This window comes from Macaca thibetana, chromosome 8, assembly GCF_024542745.1.
Source record: "Macaca thibetana thibetana isolate TM-01 chromosome 8, ASM2454274v1, whole genome shotgun sequence".
In the NCBI taxonomy this organism is placed as follows: Eukaryota; Metazoa; Chordata; class Mammalia; order Primates; family Cercopithecidae; genus Macaca; species Macaca thibetana.
Genome location: NC_065585.1, coordinates 130,683,413 through 130,705,369, shown reverse-complemented (window position 1 = coordinate 130,705,369; position 21,957 = coordinate 130,683,413). Strand labels below are relative to the sequence as shown.

Sequence of the window (21,957 nt, the reverse complement as noted above, 5' to 3'; positions counted from 1 at the left end):
ATGGACTCTGTTGTTCAGATCTAGAGCAGACGCCTTCTAGGCGGTCCTACAGATCTACATGCGTGAAAGAGATAAGCCGGCTATGCTGACCTCTTTTGAGACTTGCAATGTATTCAAATGTGTGAGATGGTTAATGCTGCTGTCAGTATTAATACTATTCCATGGATTAAAAATGGTCTTAAAAATATCCAGCCAAGTTTAAAAAGTATTACTACAGAAAATCACAGTGTTATTTGGAACTGGAAATAGAATTGGCACTGAGGCTTTTTATGACACTTTTGGCTTCCTGTCAGTCACTTCATGTCTTTCTAGCCTCTTAGTCTGTACAGGGTGATGCGTTTGGGAACTGTGATAAGAAGAAATTCAAGTCTGTATATTGGCTACCGATGCTCGAAAGTTCTGTTGTGATTTGGGGGATGTTAAAGCACATTTCTTTTTTTTCTTTTTTCTTTTTATTATTATTATACTTTAAGTTCTAGGGTACATGTGCATAGCATGCAGGTTTGTTACATATGTATACATGTGCCATGTTGGTGTGCTGCACCCATTAACTCATCATTTACATTAGGTATATCTCCTAATGCTATCCCTCACCACTCCCCCCTCCCCACAATAGGCCCCAGTGTGTGATGATCCCCTTCCTGTGTCCAAGTGATCTCATTGTTCAATTCCCACCTATGAGTGAGAACGTGCAGTGTTTGGTTTTCTGTTCTTGCGATAGTTTGCTGAGAATGATGGTTTCCATGCTGCATCCATGTCCCTACAGAGAACACGAACTCATCCTTTTTTATGGCTGCATAGTATTCCATGGTGTATATGTGCCACATTTTCTTAATCCAGTCTGTCACTGATGGACATTTGGGTTGATTCCAAGTCTTTGCTATTGTGAATAGTGCTGTAATAAACGTATGTGTAAAGCACATTTCTATATGAAAGCTCAGTCTTGAAAGAGGAGAGGCACTTCAGAAAGTATCTGTATTTCTTCATTTTTTGCATTTTTAATGATGTGTCATAGTTGTACATATTTTGGGGGTACAAGTGATATTTTGACATATGTATACAATATATGATGATTAATCTGAGTAATTTGCATACCATCACCTCAAACATGTATCTTTTCTTTGCCTTGGGAACAGTACAGTTCTTCTCTTGTAGCTATTTTGAAATAGGTAATAAAGTTTTGTTAACTATCATTTCCCTGCTGTAGTATCAAATACTGGTATTTATTTTTCTTTCTTTCTCTTTGTTTCCCCTTTGTCCAATTTTTTTTCTTTTTTGTTTTGTTTTTCATTTTGGTATTTCTTTATTTCTAAGGGGATTAGCAGGTATGCAGAGAAGCTAAATACTTTGCTGAAGGTCACTTTGCCAGGGAATGACAGAGCTGGGCCTATGACATCAGGGTTCTCCCACTACAGCATTTTTTCATAATAATGAAATCCTCTGAGTTCTACTTCGGAAGTTTTCTTTGTGAGGTTTAACATATGGTATTGGTGTGCCAATTTCAAATTGTGTATCAGCTGGATTTAAAATGAATTTGTCATTACCGCATCGAGTGTGATATCCAGTATACAGTTGACATTAAAAAGTATTTTACTGGCTGAATGACTATCCATGGATAACATGCCCTAATCTACAAGAGAAAAAAAAATGGAGAAACACCACTGACAAAAATTAGCAAACAAGAAAATGGGTGTGGGGGGAAGCAGAAAATGGATATTACTAAAAATTTCAGAAAAAGAGAGTTCAGCTACTTACTTTCCTCCAAATATATTTAGATGTGGTTATCGCTTTTACACAAGCATGTTTTCATGACCAAAATTACTTTTTTTATGTTTAAATATTTCCTATTTATTTGTCCAGCAGATATAATTGGGTGCCTACTTTGGGCCAGGCCGTGTTTAGAATGCAGAACATAGCATCAGTGAACCAAATTAAAAAAAAAACCAAAACCTTGATTTTATGGAATTTATAAACTCATTGGGAGAGACAAGCCATAAATAACTCTAGCCAAATATTGAAAAGGAACTCTTTATTGTTTTCATGTTTTGCACAATAGCGCAAAAATGCAGCAGTGTTACGTAGAGTCTGGGAGGGAAAATCCCATCAGTTATGTTAACAGAGAAAATTTAACATAAGGAATTGGTTAGACAGGTATTAGAAGACGAGCAATGCAAAGAAGGAACAAATGAGGCAGGATAGCAAGAACAACAGCAGGAAGCAGCCGCCCCTGTGCTGAGGGGACAGATAAGAAAATGAGCTTCTCAGAACCTAGAAGCTTGGACAAGGGGTCTGCAGAACAGGGACCCAGACTCCTGAGGAGGCGGGGCTGGCCAGCTGGTGCGGAGACTTCGAGAGCTCAGAGGAGAGTCCCTAAGGAGTTGGGAGGCAGGTCTCTTGGAAGGAGCCTTGCTTGTGGATGAGGTGTCCTTTGGGGGTGTGCAAAAGAGCTAGTCCTGGGAAAGTGAGAGAAACTGGAAACTAACCGACTGCTAACGGAAACAAATGCCGCTGCCAGGGCGAAGGGCTGTTGCTGGCCAACTCTGGCAGAAACAGGAAGCAAACAGAGGAGCCGGTCCCCTCTCCCTCCCTGTCCTTCCAGGCTCCCTGTGGTGTCCCCTGTCAGCAGAGACAGTAAAGAAGCAGTGCTGTTTACAGAGTCCCCGCCATCTCCACACAAAGCGGTGTGTAGGAGGGAGTGTTTGGAGGGGAGTGACAATGGCTTGATAACAGGCACAGTCCCAAATACGCTAGGTGACAATGACTCTCGTGTTCTGAAGCTAGTTGCTAGACTGCCCAAGCAGGACTTGCAGAAGAAATGACTGAAATGTTTTTTATTGTGGTAAAATATGCATAATATAAAAACGACCATTTAACCATTTTTAACTGTACAACTCAGGGGCGTTAAATACATTAACAGTGTTGTACATGGCCGGGCGCGGTGGCTCAAGCCTGTAATCCCAGCACTTTGGGAGGCCGAGACGGGCGGATCACGAGGTCAGGAGATCGAGACCATCCTGGTTAACACAGTGAAACCCCGTCTCTACTAAAAAATACAAAAAATTAGCTGGGCACGGTGGTGGGCGCCTGTAGTCCCAGCTACTCGGGAGGCTGAGGCAGGAGAATGGCGTGAACCCGAGAGGCGGAGCTTGCAGTGAGCTGAGATCCGGCCACTGCACTCCAGCCCGGGCGACAGAGTGAGACTCTGTCTCAAAAAAAAAAAAACACCAAAAAAACAAAAAACAGTGTTGTACAACCATCACTATTATCCATCGCCAGAACTTTGTCATCTCCCCAAAGTTAACCTCCAGGGCGCTTAAATACTAAGCCCCTTTTACTCTGACTCCCCAGGCCCTGGCAGCCACCATTCGACTTTCTGTCTCTGTGTGTCTAACTGTTCCAGGAACCTCACATGAGTGGAATCATGCAGCGTTTGTCCTTTCGTGTCTGGTTTATTTCACTGAGCATAATGTCTTCCAGGTTTATCCGTGTTTGTGGCATGTGTCAGAATTGCATTGCTTTGTAAGGCTGAATAATATGACATCTGGTTTTGTGACCCTTAGTCCAACACCCAGTTGGACACTGGGGAGAATATGTATCTAGGAAGATTTTTTTTTTTTTTTGGCATGCTGTGGGTGCCCCTTCCCTTGTCAACACACGCACAGCATCGTGGGAGGAAAGAAGAACGTATTTCTCCCCATTCTCAAGTCAAGTGACAGGGGCTTCAGGAGGACCACACAGAAAGCTGGATATGTGCCACTGCAGATGAGATCTCAGACACAGTGGTCTGGACTGAGCTATGCCTGAAAAATCTAAAGACTGGTAGAAGCAATCTATGGCAGCATAGTGGGTATTGCTTGAGAAGTAACTGCTACTCTCACTGAAGAGAGAAAAAAGGCGCTTGTTTTCCTTGGACTAGATGTGGGCCACGAAAGACAGATTGGCATTGGCTAGTATCTCATCTGGAGAGGTGAAGAGATTGCGGGTGAAACATGTTGGAAGTGTAGGGGTGGATGACATGGAACTGTCATAGGCAGCCAGCAGGACAGTGGATTATCTGTTTCAGAAAACTGCTGGCTAAAGGACTTCATCCATGAGCATCTGCACAGAGCCAATGAAAGATTCCATGAGGTCCACAAAATGCTTCATGAATGAGAACAGCCTTTAGTTCCCACCGTGCCCAGAGATCACTGAACTCAGTTCACACCAGTACCAGTCAAAAAGAACATTTTGGCCAGATGCAGTGGCTCATACCTGCAATCCTAGTACTTTGGGAGGCTGAGATGGGAGGATCGCTTGAGGCCAGGAGTTTGAGACCAGCCTGAGCTCTCTAAAAATATATTTAATTTTTTTTTTTAAGCCAGGCATAGTGACAAGACCTTGTAATCCCAGCTACTCAGAAGGCTGAGGCAGGAGGGTGGCCTGAACCCAGGAATTCAAGGCTGCAGCGAGCCATGATCGCACCAGTGCACTCCAGCCTGGATGACAGAGCAAGACCCTGTCTCTTAAGAAAAGAAAAGAAAAGGACTTTTCTGGCTCCCTAACCTCTACTTGCTGGCTCCCTTCACCACCACCGCGACCCTGTCCCATTAACTACTGAACTGGGAGTGAAGGATGCACCAAGAGAAGAAGCCACCTTTCCCACTGCAAGCTTCCTGATAGCAGCAGGTCCAAGCTGGAGATGAGAAGTTTCAAACGGTGATGAAACGTGGAGCCTGGATTTTACACTGGACGGGGAATCTTAATGTCAGAAGTGAGAACGTTTTGTGATTTGGAGAGCATTTACTTATTATTGAAATTTATGAAAAATCTGTGGCCCTGCCCGAGTTTCATTCAAGGGCAATGGAAGAATGAGCCCCTACAGAATAGGTTTCCAGGGATATGAAGTCACCTATAGGTCCTGCTTGTTCCAGATAAGAGGTTGGCCGACAGATGTTTCAAGTGGCGATGAAAGCTGGGAGCAAAACGTGGCAGTCTGGAGTGCTGCCTGCGCTGCAGTGAAAGTAATGTTGTGGGGTTGATGAAAAGTAAACCACTGCATTAGGTGTAAAATAAAAGCATTTCACTTCTCTTGCATGAAAAGGGACATGAGGTGGGACAGCAGCAGGCAGGGTTTTGTTTTGTTTTGTTTTTTTAAAGTAGCTCCCCTGGTTACACAGCTTGCTGGGTGCAGCCCTTCACTGCTGAGGTTGACAGGTGTTTTATGATCCCCTAAAAGATCATAAAGCTAAAGTTTTCAGATCAAAGGAAAACCAACAAATAGAGGCAGCATTATTTGTGAAAAACTTTACCATAAAAGGAAGCAGGGAAGTTAGGGTTGAGACTGGATGATGGTCTATGGTCATACATAAGCAATTTTTTTTTTAGTTGAGCTATTGAAGTGTATTTTTACACTAATGGGGAAAATTAATGATTGAGAAGAGAGAGAAGAAAATTACAGGAGAGAAGCTGTTAATTGTCCAGAACATAGGATTCCGTGTACGGCTAGTGGGGTTTGCATTCTAGAAGTACAGATAGTTCATCCTCATCTCTCTTCCAGGAATCTATGAGAAGAGATACAAATAGATTAGTAGATTTGCTGGTATAGGCCCATGGAAATCAAAGTGGGCCACTCCCCTGAACTTGATGCTTGATACTATACTTGATATAGATATCAAATATTTTGTTGATCATATAATTGTTGAACATATATAGACTGACCCCAGAATAAAATTTAGAACTTCTTATTTGGTCCTTTCTTCTAAAAGTAGCAGGAAAGAAAAAAAAATGCTCTTAAATTGATGCTTCTAGGGGAGGCACAGTGGCTCATGCCTGTGATCCGAGCAATTTGGGAGGGTGAGATGAGCAGATCACTTGAGGTCAGGAGTTCCAGACCAGCCTGGCCAACATGGGGAAACCCAATCTCTATTAAAAATACAAAAAATTAGCTGGGTATGGTGGCATGTGTCTGTAATCCCAGCTACTTCAGAGGCTAAGGTCTGAGAATCCTTTGAACCCGGGAGGTGAAGGTAGCAGTGAGCCGAGATGGCACCACTGCACTCCAGCATGGGTGACAGAGCAAGACTCCGTCTCAAAAATAAAAATAAAAATAAATAAATTGATGCTTCTAGCTATTTGGGGGCATTCATTCCTTCAATTGATGATAATCCACCACCACCATATTTGCCAGATATGATGACAGACATTGCAGATAAAGAAATGAGACAGGTATGGTCATTGTCCAGAAAGAGTAAAAGTTGGGGGCAATAAATAAGCACCAACAAATGAATACGATAATGTTTTCTCAGTTCTATGTGAGCCATGGTTGTTGATTATAAGCAACAGACACTGACTCGTGATCTTTGGACTAATCAGGAATTTATTGAAATACGGAGGACATAGAAAGCCAGAGAACTAGACTTGGAAAATAAACGTGCCCCAGAGAAGCTCCATCATGCCAGGAGTCTTAGGTACAACAGTGAGTCGGACCAGGACCCAGTGCCACTGGTGAGGTTCTGCTGCCACACTCGGCAACTGCACTAGTTCTCCCTTGGGAGGACAATATATACAATGCCACTTTCCCAGCTCTGAAGATTTTCCCACTTGCAGCTTAACTGAGCCTTTTTACCATCGTAAAAGGCCAGGGATTTTTAGGTGATGAGTACGTGGTAGGATCAGTAATAGGGCATTGTTTATGCTTTACTTTTTTTTTTTTTTTTTAACTATAAAGTGAATTTCTTGGTCAGCAGCAAGGTTGTGTGAGATACTATATATTAGTTTCATTAAGATAGCATATGGGCTGGGTGCAGTGGCTCATGCCTGTAATCTCAGCACTTTGTGAGGCAGAAGCGGGTGGATCACTTGAGGTCAGGAGTTTGAGACCAGCCTGGGTAATATGGTAAAACCCCATCTCTACTAAAAATACAAAAGGCTGGGTGCAGTGGCTCACGCCTGTAATCTCAGCACTTTGGGAGGCTGAGGCGGGCGGATCACAAGGTCAGGAGATTGAGACCATCCTGGCTAACATGGTGAAACTTCATCTCTACTAAAAATACAAAAAAATTAGCCGGGCATGGTGGCGGGCACCTATAGTCCCAGCTACTCAGGAGGCTGAGGCAGGAGAATGGTGTGAATCCGGGAGGCGGAGCTTGCAGTGAGCCGAGATTGCGCCACTGCACTCCAGCCTGGGCGACAGAGCGAGACTCCGTCTCCAAAAAAAAAAAAAAAAAAAAAAAAAAAAAGATGACATATCAGTACAGATTTCTGTAAAAAGTGGCATATTCAAAAGATGTTACTGAAGAGAATTTAGTAAAGGGTCCATTCACAAAGCATCAACGAGGTTAAGAAAACTAACTAGGGACCGCGAAGCATCCTGGGATTAGCAGTGACAGGACTACCATCCTTAGCCTGAAAGGGAACAGAGAAAGACTGGATTCCAGAACTTGGCATAACTTTAACCCTAGGAAAGAGCTGCCCAGCAGGAGCTGTGACCTGCAGGCAAGAGACAAAGCCATTGTTCAACCTAACTTGACCTCTGCTTCTGCTGCCTCCTCCCAAATCCTGCCTGTGCCTGCTTATGCCCCAGATGGAGGTCTGAGAGGAAAGAAGCTTCCTTGGAGAGCCTCCCGGAGGTGTTGCTAGCAGATGGTGTTGCAAATAGAAGCATGGTGGGCAAAGAGAAAATTCAAATGCAGATTAAATGTCTATTCTATTGAATTCCTCTCCAGTTGCTGCCCCCTCCGGGATGGAAGGTGACCCCAGACAATCAGCCTGCTGTCAGACAGATGGCTGATTCGCTTGAAGCTTTGTATAATACCATGGGCTCAGGGTTTATTACTTCTGCTGGTCGATGGAGCACTCAGCAGTGCCAATGGCAAGATCAGCCTGGAGAGGAGAGGCATATGTTACTGTGCACACAGATAGCCGTCAACCTATTCACGACCTCAATGGAGCAAGCCCTAGAGTGTCAAGCAAGGAGGTCACCATGACCATCTTATTTTCTGGACTTAAAAATATTCTTGGCTGGGCATGGTGGCTCACACCTGTAATCCCAGCACTTTGGGAGGCTGAGAGGGTGGATCACGAGGTCAAGAGATTGAGACCATCCTGGCCAACATGATGTAAACCCCATCTCTACTAAAAATACAAAAATTAGCTGGGCATGGTGACACGTGCCTGCAGTCTCAGCTACTTGGAAGGCTGAGGCAGGAGAATAGCTTGAACCCAGGAGGCAGAGGCTGCAGTGAGCTGAGATAGCACAACTGCACTCCAGCCTGGCGACAGAGCAAGACTCCGTCTCAAAAACAAACAAACAAAATATATACTTGCAGCTGGGCGCAGTGGCGCATGCCTGTAATCTCAGCACTTTGGGAGGCCAGGGTGGGAGGATGGCTTGAGGCTAGGAGTTCAAGACCAGCCTGGGCAATATAACTAGTCCCTCTCTCTACAAAAAAAGGAAAAAAATAATACAAAAACATTAACCAGGTGCCATGGCATGTGCCTGTAGTCCCAGCTACTGGGGAGGCTGAGGTGGGAGGACTGCTTGAGCCCAGGAAGTCAAGGCCTCAGTGAGCTGTGATTGCACCACTGCACTCTGGCCTGTGTGACAGAGCGAGACCCTGTGTCCAAGAAAAAAAAAAAAAAAAAAAAGTAGTGGGATAGTGTGGAGTCTTAATTAGGGAAAAGGAGTCAGGCTGGCAGGACCAGGGGAGAGCAAAGAGAGAAAGCAAATAAGCTATAGGTCTGCCTTTCTTCATGGCCCAGGACATATAGCCCTTCTGAGCAAATAACGTGCATAACTCACAAACTTCCTGCTCATCATCAAACACTGCAATTTATCATCAAGCTCCTTGGCTAACAGAATAATGCAGGTGAGCTCCCTGCTACCTTGGCGTTATCGATCAACCCAGGAATCGTTCTATAAAATCTCCAGCAAGCCTTTGTTTCCTGGCAGTCAGCTCCTCTTCCACTGATTCTGCCCATTGCACTCTGGCGGCATGTTTTCCTACTTTCTCTAATAAATCTGCCTCTCTTTACCTACAACTGTCTTGGTAAATTTGTTTACCCCTGCACCACTGGCCCAGACAGTTGCTGCTCACCCGCAACAGAGAGATAGATGATTGATTGATAGATAGATAGATAGATAGATAGATAGATAGATAGATAGATAGATAGATTCTTGCACTATGAGCAATTCTGAGAAGTTCATTTATATGACTCTTCCCAGACTGTTTCTGTGTCACTAACCAGCCAATACAGTAGCCACTGCAGGGCATGAAACAGGCCCACTTGCCATGCCTTAGTTGATCTTTGATCAAGAAATGTACAGCATCTCAACTCTGGTTAGGCCACCACTGAGTCCAGGTTTTGATTTAACAGATGAGCAAGCTCCTAGAACTGCATTCAGTCGCCCAGGTTGGCACATGAAGCCCAGACTCTCTGGTAAGCTCACCCATGTTGATAAACTTAGTACAGTCTATAATTACATTCCTCTCTCTTTGGCAGTCACCTTCAGAATCCGTATGTGTGGATACTTACCCCAGATCTTTTCCTTCTGAATTCAATGGGCTGTAAATCTGGTGTGTAAACCTTCTGCGTCTGACTTTGTAATATTTTTTCTCTGGCACCTGCAGGAAAGTGGCTAGTTACAGACTTGGGGACAGTGAGAAGGGGAGGGAACATGGTGGTGTGGAATGGGCTGAGCTCTCTCCCTCTTACAGGAAACTCCGTCTGGTGGTGGCATGGCGGGCCTATGAGGAAGTAAGGCTTGTCCTTTTCAGGGGAGTGAGGGAGGGCTGCATCCAAAAATTCTCATTCCTCTTCTCGGGGCCCAGTTTTGCCCCCTGCAGGCAATGCCCTGACTTTCACATAAAATATTTGGGGAGGCTATGAATTCAAGTAATTTGGCAGCCTATAGATTCTCACTAACCTAGAGCTTGTATTTCAGCTGCCTTAGCACTACCGCTTCAAGAGATAAGAGAATCAAGCCTGTGTCGAGTTAAGAATTAAATGGGAGGTTGCAGTGAACCAAGATCATGCCACTGCACTCCAGCCTGGGTGACAGAGTAAGACTCCATTTCAAAAATAAGAATAAAAAATAAAAATAAAATAAAAAATGATTTGAGTATTTTTTTTTCTTAAGCTCATTCAAATGCCTTCCTGCCTTCTTGAATTCCTCATGCCCTTGGTAGCATTCTCCAGTGAGAACGGTGTTAATTCCCAAAGCCTTGCCCTACTTGGATACCTAAATCCTACAACTACAGGTGATTAGTTAAATGAGCTTTCTGCTACTGTACCCCACTGGTTGCCAGAGTCCCATTCTGGACTTAATGATGTTTCTCAGAATCTTCATATTTCTCTTGGAATGGCCGGAACAACGACCAACACGTTTTTAAAAATTTAGTTAAAATTGTGTATTGCAGGCAACAGAAAGGAATTCTGGATTTCTTAAACAGAGAAGAACATTGTCTGGAATACAGCAGGGACTGTACAGAATCAGGAGAACCTGGGTTGGAGAATGGGTTTGAATCCTGATTGTCTGAGAAGGACAAGGGCCCCTATTAGTGGGAATGATGTGGCCAGGACACTGTCACCCCGCCTGTGCCTTTGAATGACTCCCTTTGCATTCAGAGTCCAGGATAAGAGTTCACGGTTGATTGAATCTAGGTCACAGGACCAGGCATCTATATTTGTTTCCTGGGGCTACTGTAATAAATGACCACAAACTGGGGGCTGAAAACAACAGAAATGTATTCTCTTGCAGCTCTGGAGGCCAGACGTCCTAAATCAAGTTGTCAGCAGGGCCCTGCTCCCTTTGAAGGCTCCACAGGAAAATTCCTCCTCGCCTCCTCCAGTTCCCAGTGGGCCCAGGGACTCTTTGGCTTGTGCCAGTGTAACTCCAGTATCTGCCTTCCGCCTTCTCTCCTGTCTATTTCAAGGACATTTGTCATTGGCGTGTAGGGCCCACCCAGATAACCCAGGATGGTCTCCCCTTGAGATCCTTAATTACATCTAAAATAAGGTCGCATTCCCAGATTCCAGAGGTTAGGATGTGGGCATATCATGGCGGGACGACACCATCTCACCAGGGGACAGGGAGTGGGGAAAGCTCCCTGCTTCCGTGTCTACGGTGAAAGGCAAGGCTCTGCATCCCACCAGCACTGCACGCTACGGAGTTGAGTAGAAAATGCCCTGAGATATTAAAGCCAAAATAAACCAGATTGCAACCACAGCACTAGTGCCAAAGCCTACCATATAATACAGGAGAGGTACAAGAGAGCACAGAAGACGAATCCTACATGGGGGGCAAGAAAGGCTTCGTGACACAAGCTGAACCATCAGAGATACTTGGTCTGTTAGGTGGTGTAGAGGAGAAAGGAAATTCCAGGCAGAGAGGGAACAGATGAGTAAAAAGCACGAAGGTATCAAATGTCCAAAGCTTTCAGGGAATTTCAAGTCCAGAGGGAAGAGCAGTGGCACTAGATAAGGAGCTTGTGCTGGAATATAAATCCACGAAGTCACTATGCGGATTCCTTTTTTGTTTGTTTCTTTGATCACTGCAAGAGTTTCCCTATGATAGAAGTAATGCACTGATTTACATTCTGGTGCAAAGTCCTCCTCTCGTTGTCACAGAGAAGTCACTGGCTGGCTACTTCAAATGGCGCTGGCAGAGCACAGGGTGTGCGAATTGCGGGTGGGACATCATGAGCGAAGATGCAGATCAGATCCTGGGGGCTTTAGGTGACATGCTCAGGTATTTGGACTTTAGAGCTGGAGAGTGATACAGTGGTGACATAGAGGATGACTTTCAGGACTTGAGTGTGACGGCATGGAGCGTGTGAGATTGGAGACCATTATGTTATCTGCTTCCCAAACTCAGTTCTTTATTCCAGTGTTGGTTTCTTTTTCCTTTCCTTTTGTTTTTCTTTTTTTTGATAGAAACAGGGTCTCGCTCTATTGCCCAGGCTGGAGTGCAGTGGTGCGTTCATACCTCACTGCAGCCTCAACCTCCTGGGCTCAAGTGATCATCCAGCCTCAGTCTCCTGAGTAGCTAGGACTATAGGCATGCACCACCACACCCGGCTATTTTTCAATCTTTTGTAGAGATAGGAATCTCATTAAGTTGCCCAGGCTTATCTCAAACATGTGGCCTCAAGTGATCCTCCTTCCTCAGCCTCCCAAAGCCAGTGTTGGGAGGTGACAACGTTTTCATCAATCTGTAGTGAAATGAGAAAACTAAACCTGATATAGTCAGTTCTTCATAAATTCTGTTCAATTTCAAAGGACTCTCCTTTGGTTTGAGATCATGACTTCCTAAATTTTATGAGGGTAAAATTGTCCATTTGTCTATGAAATTGTGGTAATAGTAAATAATAGGCTTTACAATCTCTGTATCTATCTATTATATCTATCTATCTACATACCTATCCATGTGTTTGCCTTCAAGTAAAAAATCAGCTGGTCCCTCTAGTTCTCTAATTGTCCCTTTGAGATTTTTCTGTACTGTGCAATCTGCAAGAGTGAGAACTCCTGGCCCAGGTGAGGACTTAATCCCAGGTGGAGGTGATAGGGAAGGGGCAGGGGTACTCACAAGGGGGATATGACAGAGCTGGAATCCACACCATGAGATCCATGACAGTCCAGATTCTACTATGTTTTGCATACACATAGACTCTGTCTGAAATTCAAATACATAATCAGGGTCGGACACGGTGGCTCATGCCTGTAATCCCAGCACTTTGGGAGGCCATGGTGGGCAAGTCACTTGAGGTCAGGAGTTCAAGACAAGCCTGGACAACATGTTGATACCACGTCTCTACTAAAAGTACAAAAATTAGCTGGGTGTGGTGGCAGGTACCTGTAATCCTAGCTTCCCGGGAGGCTGAGGTGGGAACATCACTGGAACCCAAGAGGCGTAGGTTGCAGTAAGCCAACATCATACTGCTGTACTCCAGCCTGGGTGACAGAGCGAGACTCCATCTACAAAAAAAAAAAAAATCATAATCAGAGTTTATTTAGTTTATCTTTTTAGTACAGGTTGGATATTTCTAGTCTGAAATTCCAAATCCGAAATGCTCAAAAATTTGAAACTTTTGAGTGCCCACGTGATGCCACAAGTGAAAGTCACGCCTGACTTCATGTGACTGGTTGCAGTCAAAATGCAGGCACGGGACACATGGTTTCTTCAGCATCTCCAAGGGACAAAAGGCCCTTCCATCCCTCTTTAGATACGATCTATGTTCTCCTCACATGCCCAAATTTCCCCACACGAGCATGCTCACAAAGTGTAATAAAATGACCTGTGTTCGGGCACCAACGACGGGTTCCCCATGATGCCCCACATGAGGCCAAGACCTGCGTGCATTACTCAATGTGGTCTTTTGCTTATTTCCTGCTCTGTGGTGTGAAGATATTGTTGAAAATGTCAAAAAGACCTGCAGATACCCCTATGAGTAACGGTGATGAGAAAAAGGAAGCATTTACGTAGTAGTGACGATGAAGATGACATTGTCAACACTGCAGAAAAAGCGCCTGTCAATGGCATGGTGAAAAGGTACGATGGGCTTATTGAAGGACTAGAGCAGTGTGCAGCCATAACACAAGAAATCATGTCAGTTTATAAAATCTGAGAGTTCCAAGACCAAAAAAAAAAAAAATCTTAATGAGGCAGGTGACTCTGGAGGAAACATTTTCTAAAAGCCATCTAGCCGGCTAGGTGCAGTGGCTCATGCCTGTAATCCCAGCACTTTGGGAGACTGAGGAGGGCGGATTACCTGAGGTCAGAAGTTCAAGACCAGCCTGGCCAACACAGTGAAATCCCGTCTCTACTAAAATTACAGAAATTAGCTGGGTGTTGTGGCGGGTGCCTGTAGTCTCAGCTACTCAGGAGGCTGAGGCAGGAGAATCGCTTGAATCCAGGAGGCAGAGGCAGCAGTGAGCCGATATGGTGCCACTGCACTCCAGCCTGGGCAACAGAGCAAGACTCTGTCTCAAAAAAAAAAAAAAAAAAAAAACCAATAACAATAAAACCTTTCTAGCAGAATGTCTCCTCATCCCTAGAGGCCCCTCTTCTTGGTCCCTCAACTGCTTCTGATGTTTCTTCTTGCCTTGAAAAATAAAATACAGTGTACAGTAGCCTTTTAATGAAAACACAGCATTGCAGATGGAGACTGAAAGCCTGCCCTTACTTGTTGCTGTTAACAGCTGACACAGGTATCTGATGTTGTGCTGCTCGGCTACCCTGAACACTTTTTTTAAAAAACTGTATTAATGATGTGTCCTATTTTTACTGTTAAGTATTTAAGCGTGAATAAGTATATGAACACGATTGCTTATCAGAAGCATATAAATTTAGAGTCAGGAACAATGGTGCTGTCACACAACCACAGATTGTCCATATGGGTGGCTGAGATAGTGACACCTTTTCCTTCTGATGGTTCAGTGTACACAAACTTTGTTTCATGCACAAAATTATTAAAAATGTGGCATAAAATTACCTTCAGGCAATGCATATAAGGTATTATGAAACATCCATGAATTTTGTGTTTAGACTTGGGTCTCATCCCTAAGAAATGTCATTCTGTCTATGCAAGTCTTCCAATATCCAAAATCCGAAACACTTCTGGTCCCAAGCACTTCGGTTAAGGGATACGCAAACTCTAATAATCCCATGAGTGCCTCTTTGGGATCAACTGTGTTATAAATTTATTTTATGAAATACACTAATATATAATTTATTGTCACATTTCCCCTTAATTCCATCCTTAGAAAAATCATTAGATAACTTATAGCTTTATGGTTGAAAACCATGATCTTCATCTAAAAGCTCTTTCTTGAGCAACCTTTTTTCAGTAAAATGACTTTGGGATTCTTTGTCCTCTATCCTGCCTAAACCTTCTTTCCTGGGAGAAAAGAGGATGAGTAATACATGTTCCACTTCTTCTCTGGAAGTGCCTTTCATATGTAATAGCAGAGCAGTCTTCTTCCAAGGTACTATTTTGGGGGACCTATTGCTTTTATCTCAACACAAACCGAGAGCTGTTTTTGTCAAATTGACACCAGCAGCCAACGCCTAGGGGAAGCCGGCCGCTATATTTTCATTTTTCTTCACTCTCGTGTTTGATTTTCTTGTTCATTTCTGACATTCTTTCATCTACAAAATCAAAATGAATTGTAATATAGTTGCAATGAACATGGCCTTATCATTGCCTGAGGCGGAATGGCCTTTGGTAACTGATCTCATGATCAATATTAAGCCGCGAACTCTCTTTTCCTAATTTTTACATTATCCTCTTACACCCACTCCCTGAAACACACACACACACTCACACTCCCCACCCAGATGTTGTCATGTTCATTTCCCCTATTTCGTTTTTGGGGCTAATATCCTACTCTTAATGAAGGCCATTTAGACACGTACTCCTTGACATTTTTCGAGGAAAACAAAGTGCTCTCGGGGTATTTGATTTCTTCCCCTAAGGTAAACTCCCCTCACGTTGTTCACTTTCTTTCAACGTGGTTATGGGGAGTAACTTTCTAGTCCCTGATGGGATTCCAGAGAGGATCATATTCTCCAGATGCAACGTATTTTGTTGTTTTGAAGCTCTGAGTTTGTTCTGCTCATAGGATTTCAAGGAGAGATGCCAGCTGTTCCTTTCTTTAGCATTTCCGTTGTAATCTCTCTGGTGTATCATTGAGGAGTTTTGTGTAGACGAGAAAATGTTTATGAGGTTGTTTTACTTGCTTCATTTTTAGAGGGAGTCAGAACCAGAGTCCAAGTGTCACCCCAATCTAGAAAAGCTAATATTGCTTGCTGTCTATACTTTTGTATCCACCCGTCATATGCTTACCCCTGGCTATGGTTATTCAGCTGTTATTCTGTGTTACTCCTGAATTAGTCTGTAGCTTCGAGAGAGTAAGGACCACCCATCTTTGTTTGTCTTACAGTTACCAAAGCATCTGTTGCCTAGTAGGTGCTTAGTCAACATTTCTCAAATTAAATTTAATTATAATAGAGCTCTAGCGTACATGGTAGTCTCTCCTCTGATGCTAACATCTATGAGACTTAAGAGTTTGTGATTCTTCCTCTTCTAGCTCCATTTCTTTTCTTACTATATGTGTTCTCTTTTGATTTAATATACTTAATGTCTCTAATGGGCTGTGTACTAGGATAATGATTGTTTTATTTTATTTTATTATTTACTGATTTATGTAGTTTTTTTGAGATGGAGTCTCACTCTGTTGCTCAGGCTGGAGTGCAGTGACATGGTCTTGGCTCATTGCAACCTCTGCCTCCCAGCTTCAAGTGAATTCTCCTGCCTCAGCCCCTGAATAGCTGGGATTATAGGTATGTGTTACTGCACCTGGCTATTTGTAATTTCAAAAAAAATTACTGTATTTGTATTTTCAGTAGAGATGGGGTTTCACCATGTTGGCCAGGCTGGTCTTGAACTCCTGACCTCAGGTGATTCACCTATCCCAGCCTCCCAAAGCTGGGATTACAGGTGTGAGCCACCATGCCCAGCCAGTGCTGATGTTTAAATGAAGTTCTCCTGAGCTTCATCTCCATCTAACTTTGTGGTCCTTCAGATACCACAGAGACAACATGCCCAAGTCTAAAACCTCGACCTCTTATCGCATTTCCTCTGATAGTGAACCCCTGCACTGTCTACCCAGGGGCCATCCTTCTTTTCTGTTCTTCATGTATTTATACAGTAGACATTTATTGAACATTGTAAAAATACTGAAAAAGATGCAGAGATCATAAGACATATTGTTCCTGTCTAGAAAGTGCTACCGTCAATTATAGAACTTATGTTCAAACAGCTCATACCGTAATATAAAGTATAATGCATTACTGACCATCATAGCATTTCAAAATCAGTTACCAGTATCTAGTCCTTCTTGTATCCTATTTCCTGCAAGTGCATACATCTTAAGTAAACTAATTTGGATGTATACACATACATTATAAAGGAAGGGTTTATTAGAGTTTATATATGGCCATTACTAAAAGTTTCCTTTGCTTTACCTTGTATTCTTTCTTCTTCTTTATTTTAGGACAGTAGGGGTACATTGTACTGTATCAGGCTTATTATCAGAGCTTCATCTTCAGCATGTTCCCTGCCTTAACTTTTCATGAGTCATCAGGTCCTATTAATTTGGTTCTTTCTCCTTAATATCGCTTGTATTGAATCCTTTCTAAGCATTATTTAATATCATTCTTTGCTAACATATTTAACCAAGTTCTTTCTCTGTCTTCATTGTGGACCCATCCACGCAATGCCAGTCTACACTACTACCAGAGGCAATTTCTTAAACCCAGATCAAATTTTGTCATTCTTCTTTTTGAAATAATTCAGTGGTTCCCCCATGATGTTCAGAAGCTGGACTAGGACCTATGTGATCTGACTCCTACCCATTCTTCCACCCTCTTATTTCACCATCTGCTTCCCTGCTTCCATTTCTCTTCACCATCTGTATAGTTAAGAGTGTGAACTCTAGGGTCAAATTGCCTCGGTTAAAATCCTGGCTCTGCCACTTACTAGCTATGTAACTTTGGGAAAATCACTTAGGTCTTCTGTGCCTCAGTTTTCTTATCTGTAAAATGGGGGAAGTAGTAGTTCCTATTTTATATAGTTATTGGGAAGATTCAATGAGTTAATATGTGTTAAATGCTTACAACAGGGCCTGGCCCATAGCAAATAACTAATACAGACACTTCTCAACTTATGATGGGGTTACAGCCCAATAAACCCATTACAAGTTGAAAATATTGTAAGTCAAAAATGCATTTAGGCCTGGTGCAGTGGCTTACTCCTGTAATCCCATTTCAGGAGGCAAAGGCAGGAGGATTGTTTGAGCCCAGAGTTTGAGAGCAGCCTGGGGAACGTAGGGAGACCCCATTTCTACAAAAGTAACCAAATTAGCCGGATGTGGTAGCCCACGCCTATAGTCCCCGATACCTGGGGGACTGAAGCAGGAGGATCGCTTGAGCCTGGGAGGTCAAGGCTGCAGTGAGCTGTGATGGTGCCACTGCACTCCAGCCTGGTCAACAGAATGCAGACCCTGTCTCAAAAAAAGAAAAAAAAATGCATTTAATACACCTAACTAACAGAACATCATAGCCTACCTCCCTAGCCTACCTTAAACGTGCTCAGAACACTTACATTAGCTGACAGCTGGGCAAAATCACCTGGCAACAAGGAACACTGTCGAATCTCAGTTGTCTACTTTCATGGTGATGTGGCCGACTGGGAGATGTGGCTCTCTGTGGCTTCCCGGCATTGTGAGAGAGGATCCCACCGCATGTCATTGGCCTGGAAAAAAGATCAGAATTCCAAATTCAAAGCACAATTATTGCTGAATGTATATCACTTTCACACCATCATAAAGTCAAACCTTCATAAGTCTGGGACCATCTGTATATATTTGTGTGCGTGTGTTGCTGTTTTGTTGTTGTCATTCATTTATTGGCTTTGTGTCTTTCTTTTTGCATATGCTGTTTCATATGCCTGGAATCACCCACTTCTCCTTGTCACCTGGCTGACCCCACTCATCTTTTGAACTTCAGTTTAGGTGTCAGCCCCTTGAAGGAGCCTTCACTCCCCCTTCCCACTCCAGGCTGGATTAGTTGCATCGCCTATGTGCTCCTGTAGCACGGGTGCACACCCACATCATAACATTCATCACAGCAGATAAGGGGTATTGACACTGTGATTTTGAACACCATAAGTGACCTAAAGGTCCGTGATGTTTAATAATTTGCAACGACACAAAATAATTATTTTATAATGATTGTATAAATATATGATTATTGTATTAGTCCATTCTCAGGCTACTAATAAACACATACCTGAGACAGTGTAATTTATTAAGGAAAGTTTAATTGACTCACAGTTCCCCATGGCTGGGGAGGCCTCAGGAAACTTACAATCATGAGTGGAAAGGGAAGCAAACATATCCTTCTTCACATGGCAGCAGCAAGGAGAAGTGCCAAGCAAAAGGGAGAAAAGCCCCTTATAAAACCATCAGATCTCGTGAGAACTCACTATCATGAGAACAGCATGAGGGTAACCACCCCTATGATTCAATTACCTCCCACCAGGTCCCTCCCACAATACATGGGGATTATGGGAACTACAATTCAAGATGAGATTTGGGTGGGGACACAGCCAAACCATATCAATTCTATTATTTTGTAGATGATTATATCAAATAATCTTGATTCTTGGTATTAAATAAGGCAAGGCATGAGTTTGGGGAATCACATTAGCTCAGGATGTATCCATCCCAGAAGTAAAGGTTCTCCTACACTTTAATTTTCTATTTATTTGTATGCTTCCAATATTAAATTCTGGGGTCCCAAATGCGGTGAGAGCTGTTTTATCTCTATCCTTAGTGCTTTACATTCACCAGAGATTCAGTTAATATTTGTTGAAAAGATGAATGTGTATTTTTAATTTAATACAGAAAATTCTTTTTTTTTTTTCCCAAAAATCTGGCTTTGCCCCTGAGCCGTGGTTTGAGGTGCTGACCCTCTTCCCAGGAAAATACATGCATGGCTCATTTCAGAAGGTTTAAGGTACAGACCTTGCCCTAGAAGATGGCCTCCTGCTTAGTCAAAGAGAAGAAGGGAAGAAATGTGTTTTTTTCAATACTAAATAGGACTGATTTAATGAAAAGACTCAATTGGAATTCAACTCCTTTGAGATAGATATGGCCACATTCTATCTTTGCCCAACAACTTCTTGGAGAAGGTGATATGATTCATGTACTTTAGACAGAGGCAAATTTGGATCCGAATTTAGGAAAATGAAGCGAAATCAGTCATATCTGTAGGTGTTTTGGGTGCCTGATTTGGCATATAGACAAACCTCCTGCCCAGGTAGCTTACATATGCCTCCTACTTCTACACTAGCTACAATTTCTCTTCTCATTGGTACTCTTACTGACGGGGACATTCAAGACTTTGCCTTCGGTGGCTTATCTGAGGGGTCTAACACATTTAGGCACAAATGCCTGAAGGAAAGGCACAAATGCCTGAAGGAAAGGCGCGTAGACAACCACATTGTCTGATGACAGTTGACTGCCCAGGTCAGAGCCTGGCAGGGTAAGTCTGAACAGAGAGCTTTTAGCTTCACCCTGTCATAGGGACTCAGTCAGCAAACATCATCTCTCTTATAATTAAGGAAGGCTCTAAAATTGCATGAGCAAAGATGAGGTGCTTTGGTAGCTCTTTCAAAATGCTTCTTAAATGCACTTCTAACAAGTTAGCTTCTGTGGCTCTCAACGGCACAGATCATGTGCCTACATGTGAGTGAGACGTAGCTGGGGTTAAAATCTATAGGCAAGTTCTGAAGACTAGAGAGAAGCTTTCCAAAGCACATCCAGATCAATGATATTTTAAATAGGGGCCAGGACTGGGGTGGGGCTGGTGTAGGGGAATGTTGGGGGAAGCCACATGCATCTCTGAGTAGGAATGCTACATGCACTCTGCCATCGTGGGAATCACTGAGAGTAATGAGAAGTACAGTTTGTGGCAGTGTGGTGAACACACAAGTGAAAAGGAAACTAGGCAAAATGGTTGCAGGCTGGGACTTAGATTATAGTCCATTCACCCCACTTGCAGACAAGCAATTAGGGTCCAAGGTGTTACAGGATGGGCTTTTCCTATCACATCAGGCATCTCTCGGGATCTCATTGTATACCACAAGACCTCTATATTACAAAGTGGTTTTTGGTGAAAGTAGCTGGTAATATGGAAAATATTGAGCAGTCCAATTGTACTGGAATGATTTAGTACAATTTAGTAATATTGTCTTAGATAGTATACATTTAATTGAGCCCCTGGAATCAGAGATGACTCTCAATGTTAGCAATTTTCCCAGGAACAAGATGAAATCATTCAATTTAACTTTAGGAGAAAGTATTGTATGTTTTATAGAAAGCTTAGGAATTGATTTATTGGCCCATTGATTTGAACTACTTTTATAATTCTGGCACACTCCACATATTAACAATTCTTTCTAATCCCTACTTGGCTGGGTAATTTATGCATAGGTCAGGAAGTCAACCTGGGCTGTAGCTGGTTTCATATACTTATCATGTGAAATGACGTTTACTATTTGTTTTCTTCCTGATAGGGCCTGTGCTCCCTTCAGAGACTCACACCAGTGGTTTATCATGAGAAGGACTGCACTATTTGATTTCACTCCTACAACTTTTCATTGACGTTACACATTGAGAAAGTTATGAGAAGTAACTGTCACTCTCTGGAGGTGGAGACTGCCGTGATTCACAAAGACAAGAGGTAATTTTCCTGTAATCACAGGATGACTCAGGTTAGTAGCTTTCAGCCCTTCAGCAACTCACATACCATGAGGCGTTTTTAGCAATGTGCATCTTTAGCGAATCTAATTCTTCCCAATCCCTATAATTTTAAATTTATGACAATGTGATATAAAGTACGTTGGAATTTGTTTTTGCACAAGGTGGAAACAGTATCTGAAAGTAGTTGTACAGGGTAAGTAAAAATTATGAGAACATATTTAGCATTTTTAGAAAGCAAAATGCTTTGGTAGGACTTAAACATATTTTTAAATGAGATTTTTATCACACAAAAGTTTACAGTATCATTTGTACTTGGAAATGATAGATGTTAAGTGTGAAGTCGCATGTATTAAAAAGTAAAATTAAAAAGCTATGCATCTTGTAATTAGGTCTTTTTTATAACATAAAAGATCTGTCTTTTAATTGTGCGGGCCAATTTGCATTTTCAGTTTAGAATTGTAGTTTAAGTATGTCTTTGAATTTTAAAGCAGAATTTTATGTTCTCTCTTTTTTAATTCTGTGTCCTCTGTGGCATTTATAATAGGAGAACCATTTCCAGTATTTATATTGCTTTTTAGTTATGAAAAAGTGACCATTGTATGCCTAGATTGTACCTATAATACAGACCTGGCTGGATGCATTGGCTCATGC

General features: G+C 42.7%; 2 protein-coding genes across 3 annotated transcripts in view; one reads left to right on the top strand and one right to left on the bottom strand.

Annotated features, from left to right (window-relative positions):
- Nucleotides 1-21,957, top strand: part of TRMT9B (tRNA methyltransferase 9B (putative)) — a 65,152-nt gene that overhangs the window by 18,715 nt on the left and 24,480 nt on the right. The window contains exon 2 of one of the 2 annotated variants that reach the window (XR_007728366.1): nt 21,120-21,286. Coding sequence is in view for 1 of the 2 variants with exons in the window: in XM_050802183.1 (XP_050658140.1) it covers nt 21,228-21,286 (59 nt within the window). In the remaining variant the exon portion in view is untranslated. Of the gene's footprint in view, nt 1-21,119; nt 21,287-21,957 lie in introns of those variants that run through there. The other variant, XM_050802183.1, reaches the window with a different exon arrangement.
- Nucleotides 4,873-18,290, bottom strand: LOC126961633 (zinc finger protein 415-like). The gene is made up of 4 exons (XM_050802185.1): nt 18,144-18,290; nt 17,940-18,042; nt 9,514-9,602; nt 4,873-5,540 (listed from the first exon to the last, which is right to left on the bottom strand). The coding sequence occupies exons 1-4, from the start codon at nt 18,287-18,289 to the stop codon at nt 5,522-5,524; spliced, it is 357 nt and encodes a 118-aa protein (XP_050658142.1). The 5' UTR covers nt 18,290; the 3' UTR covers nt 4,873-5,521.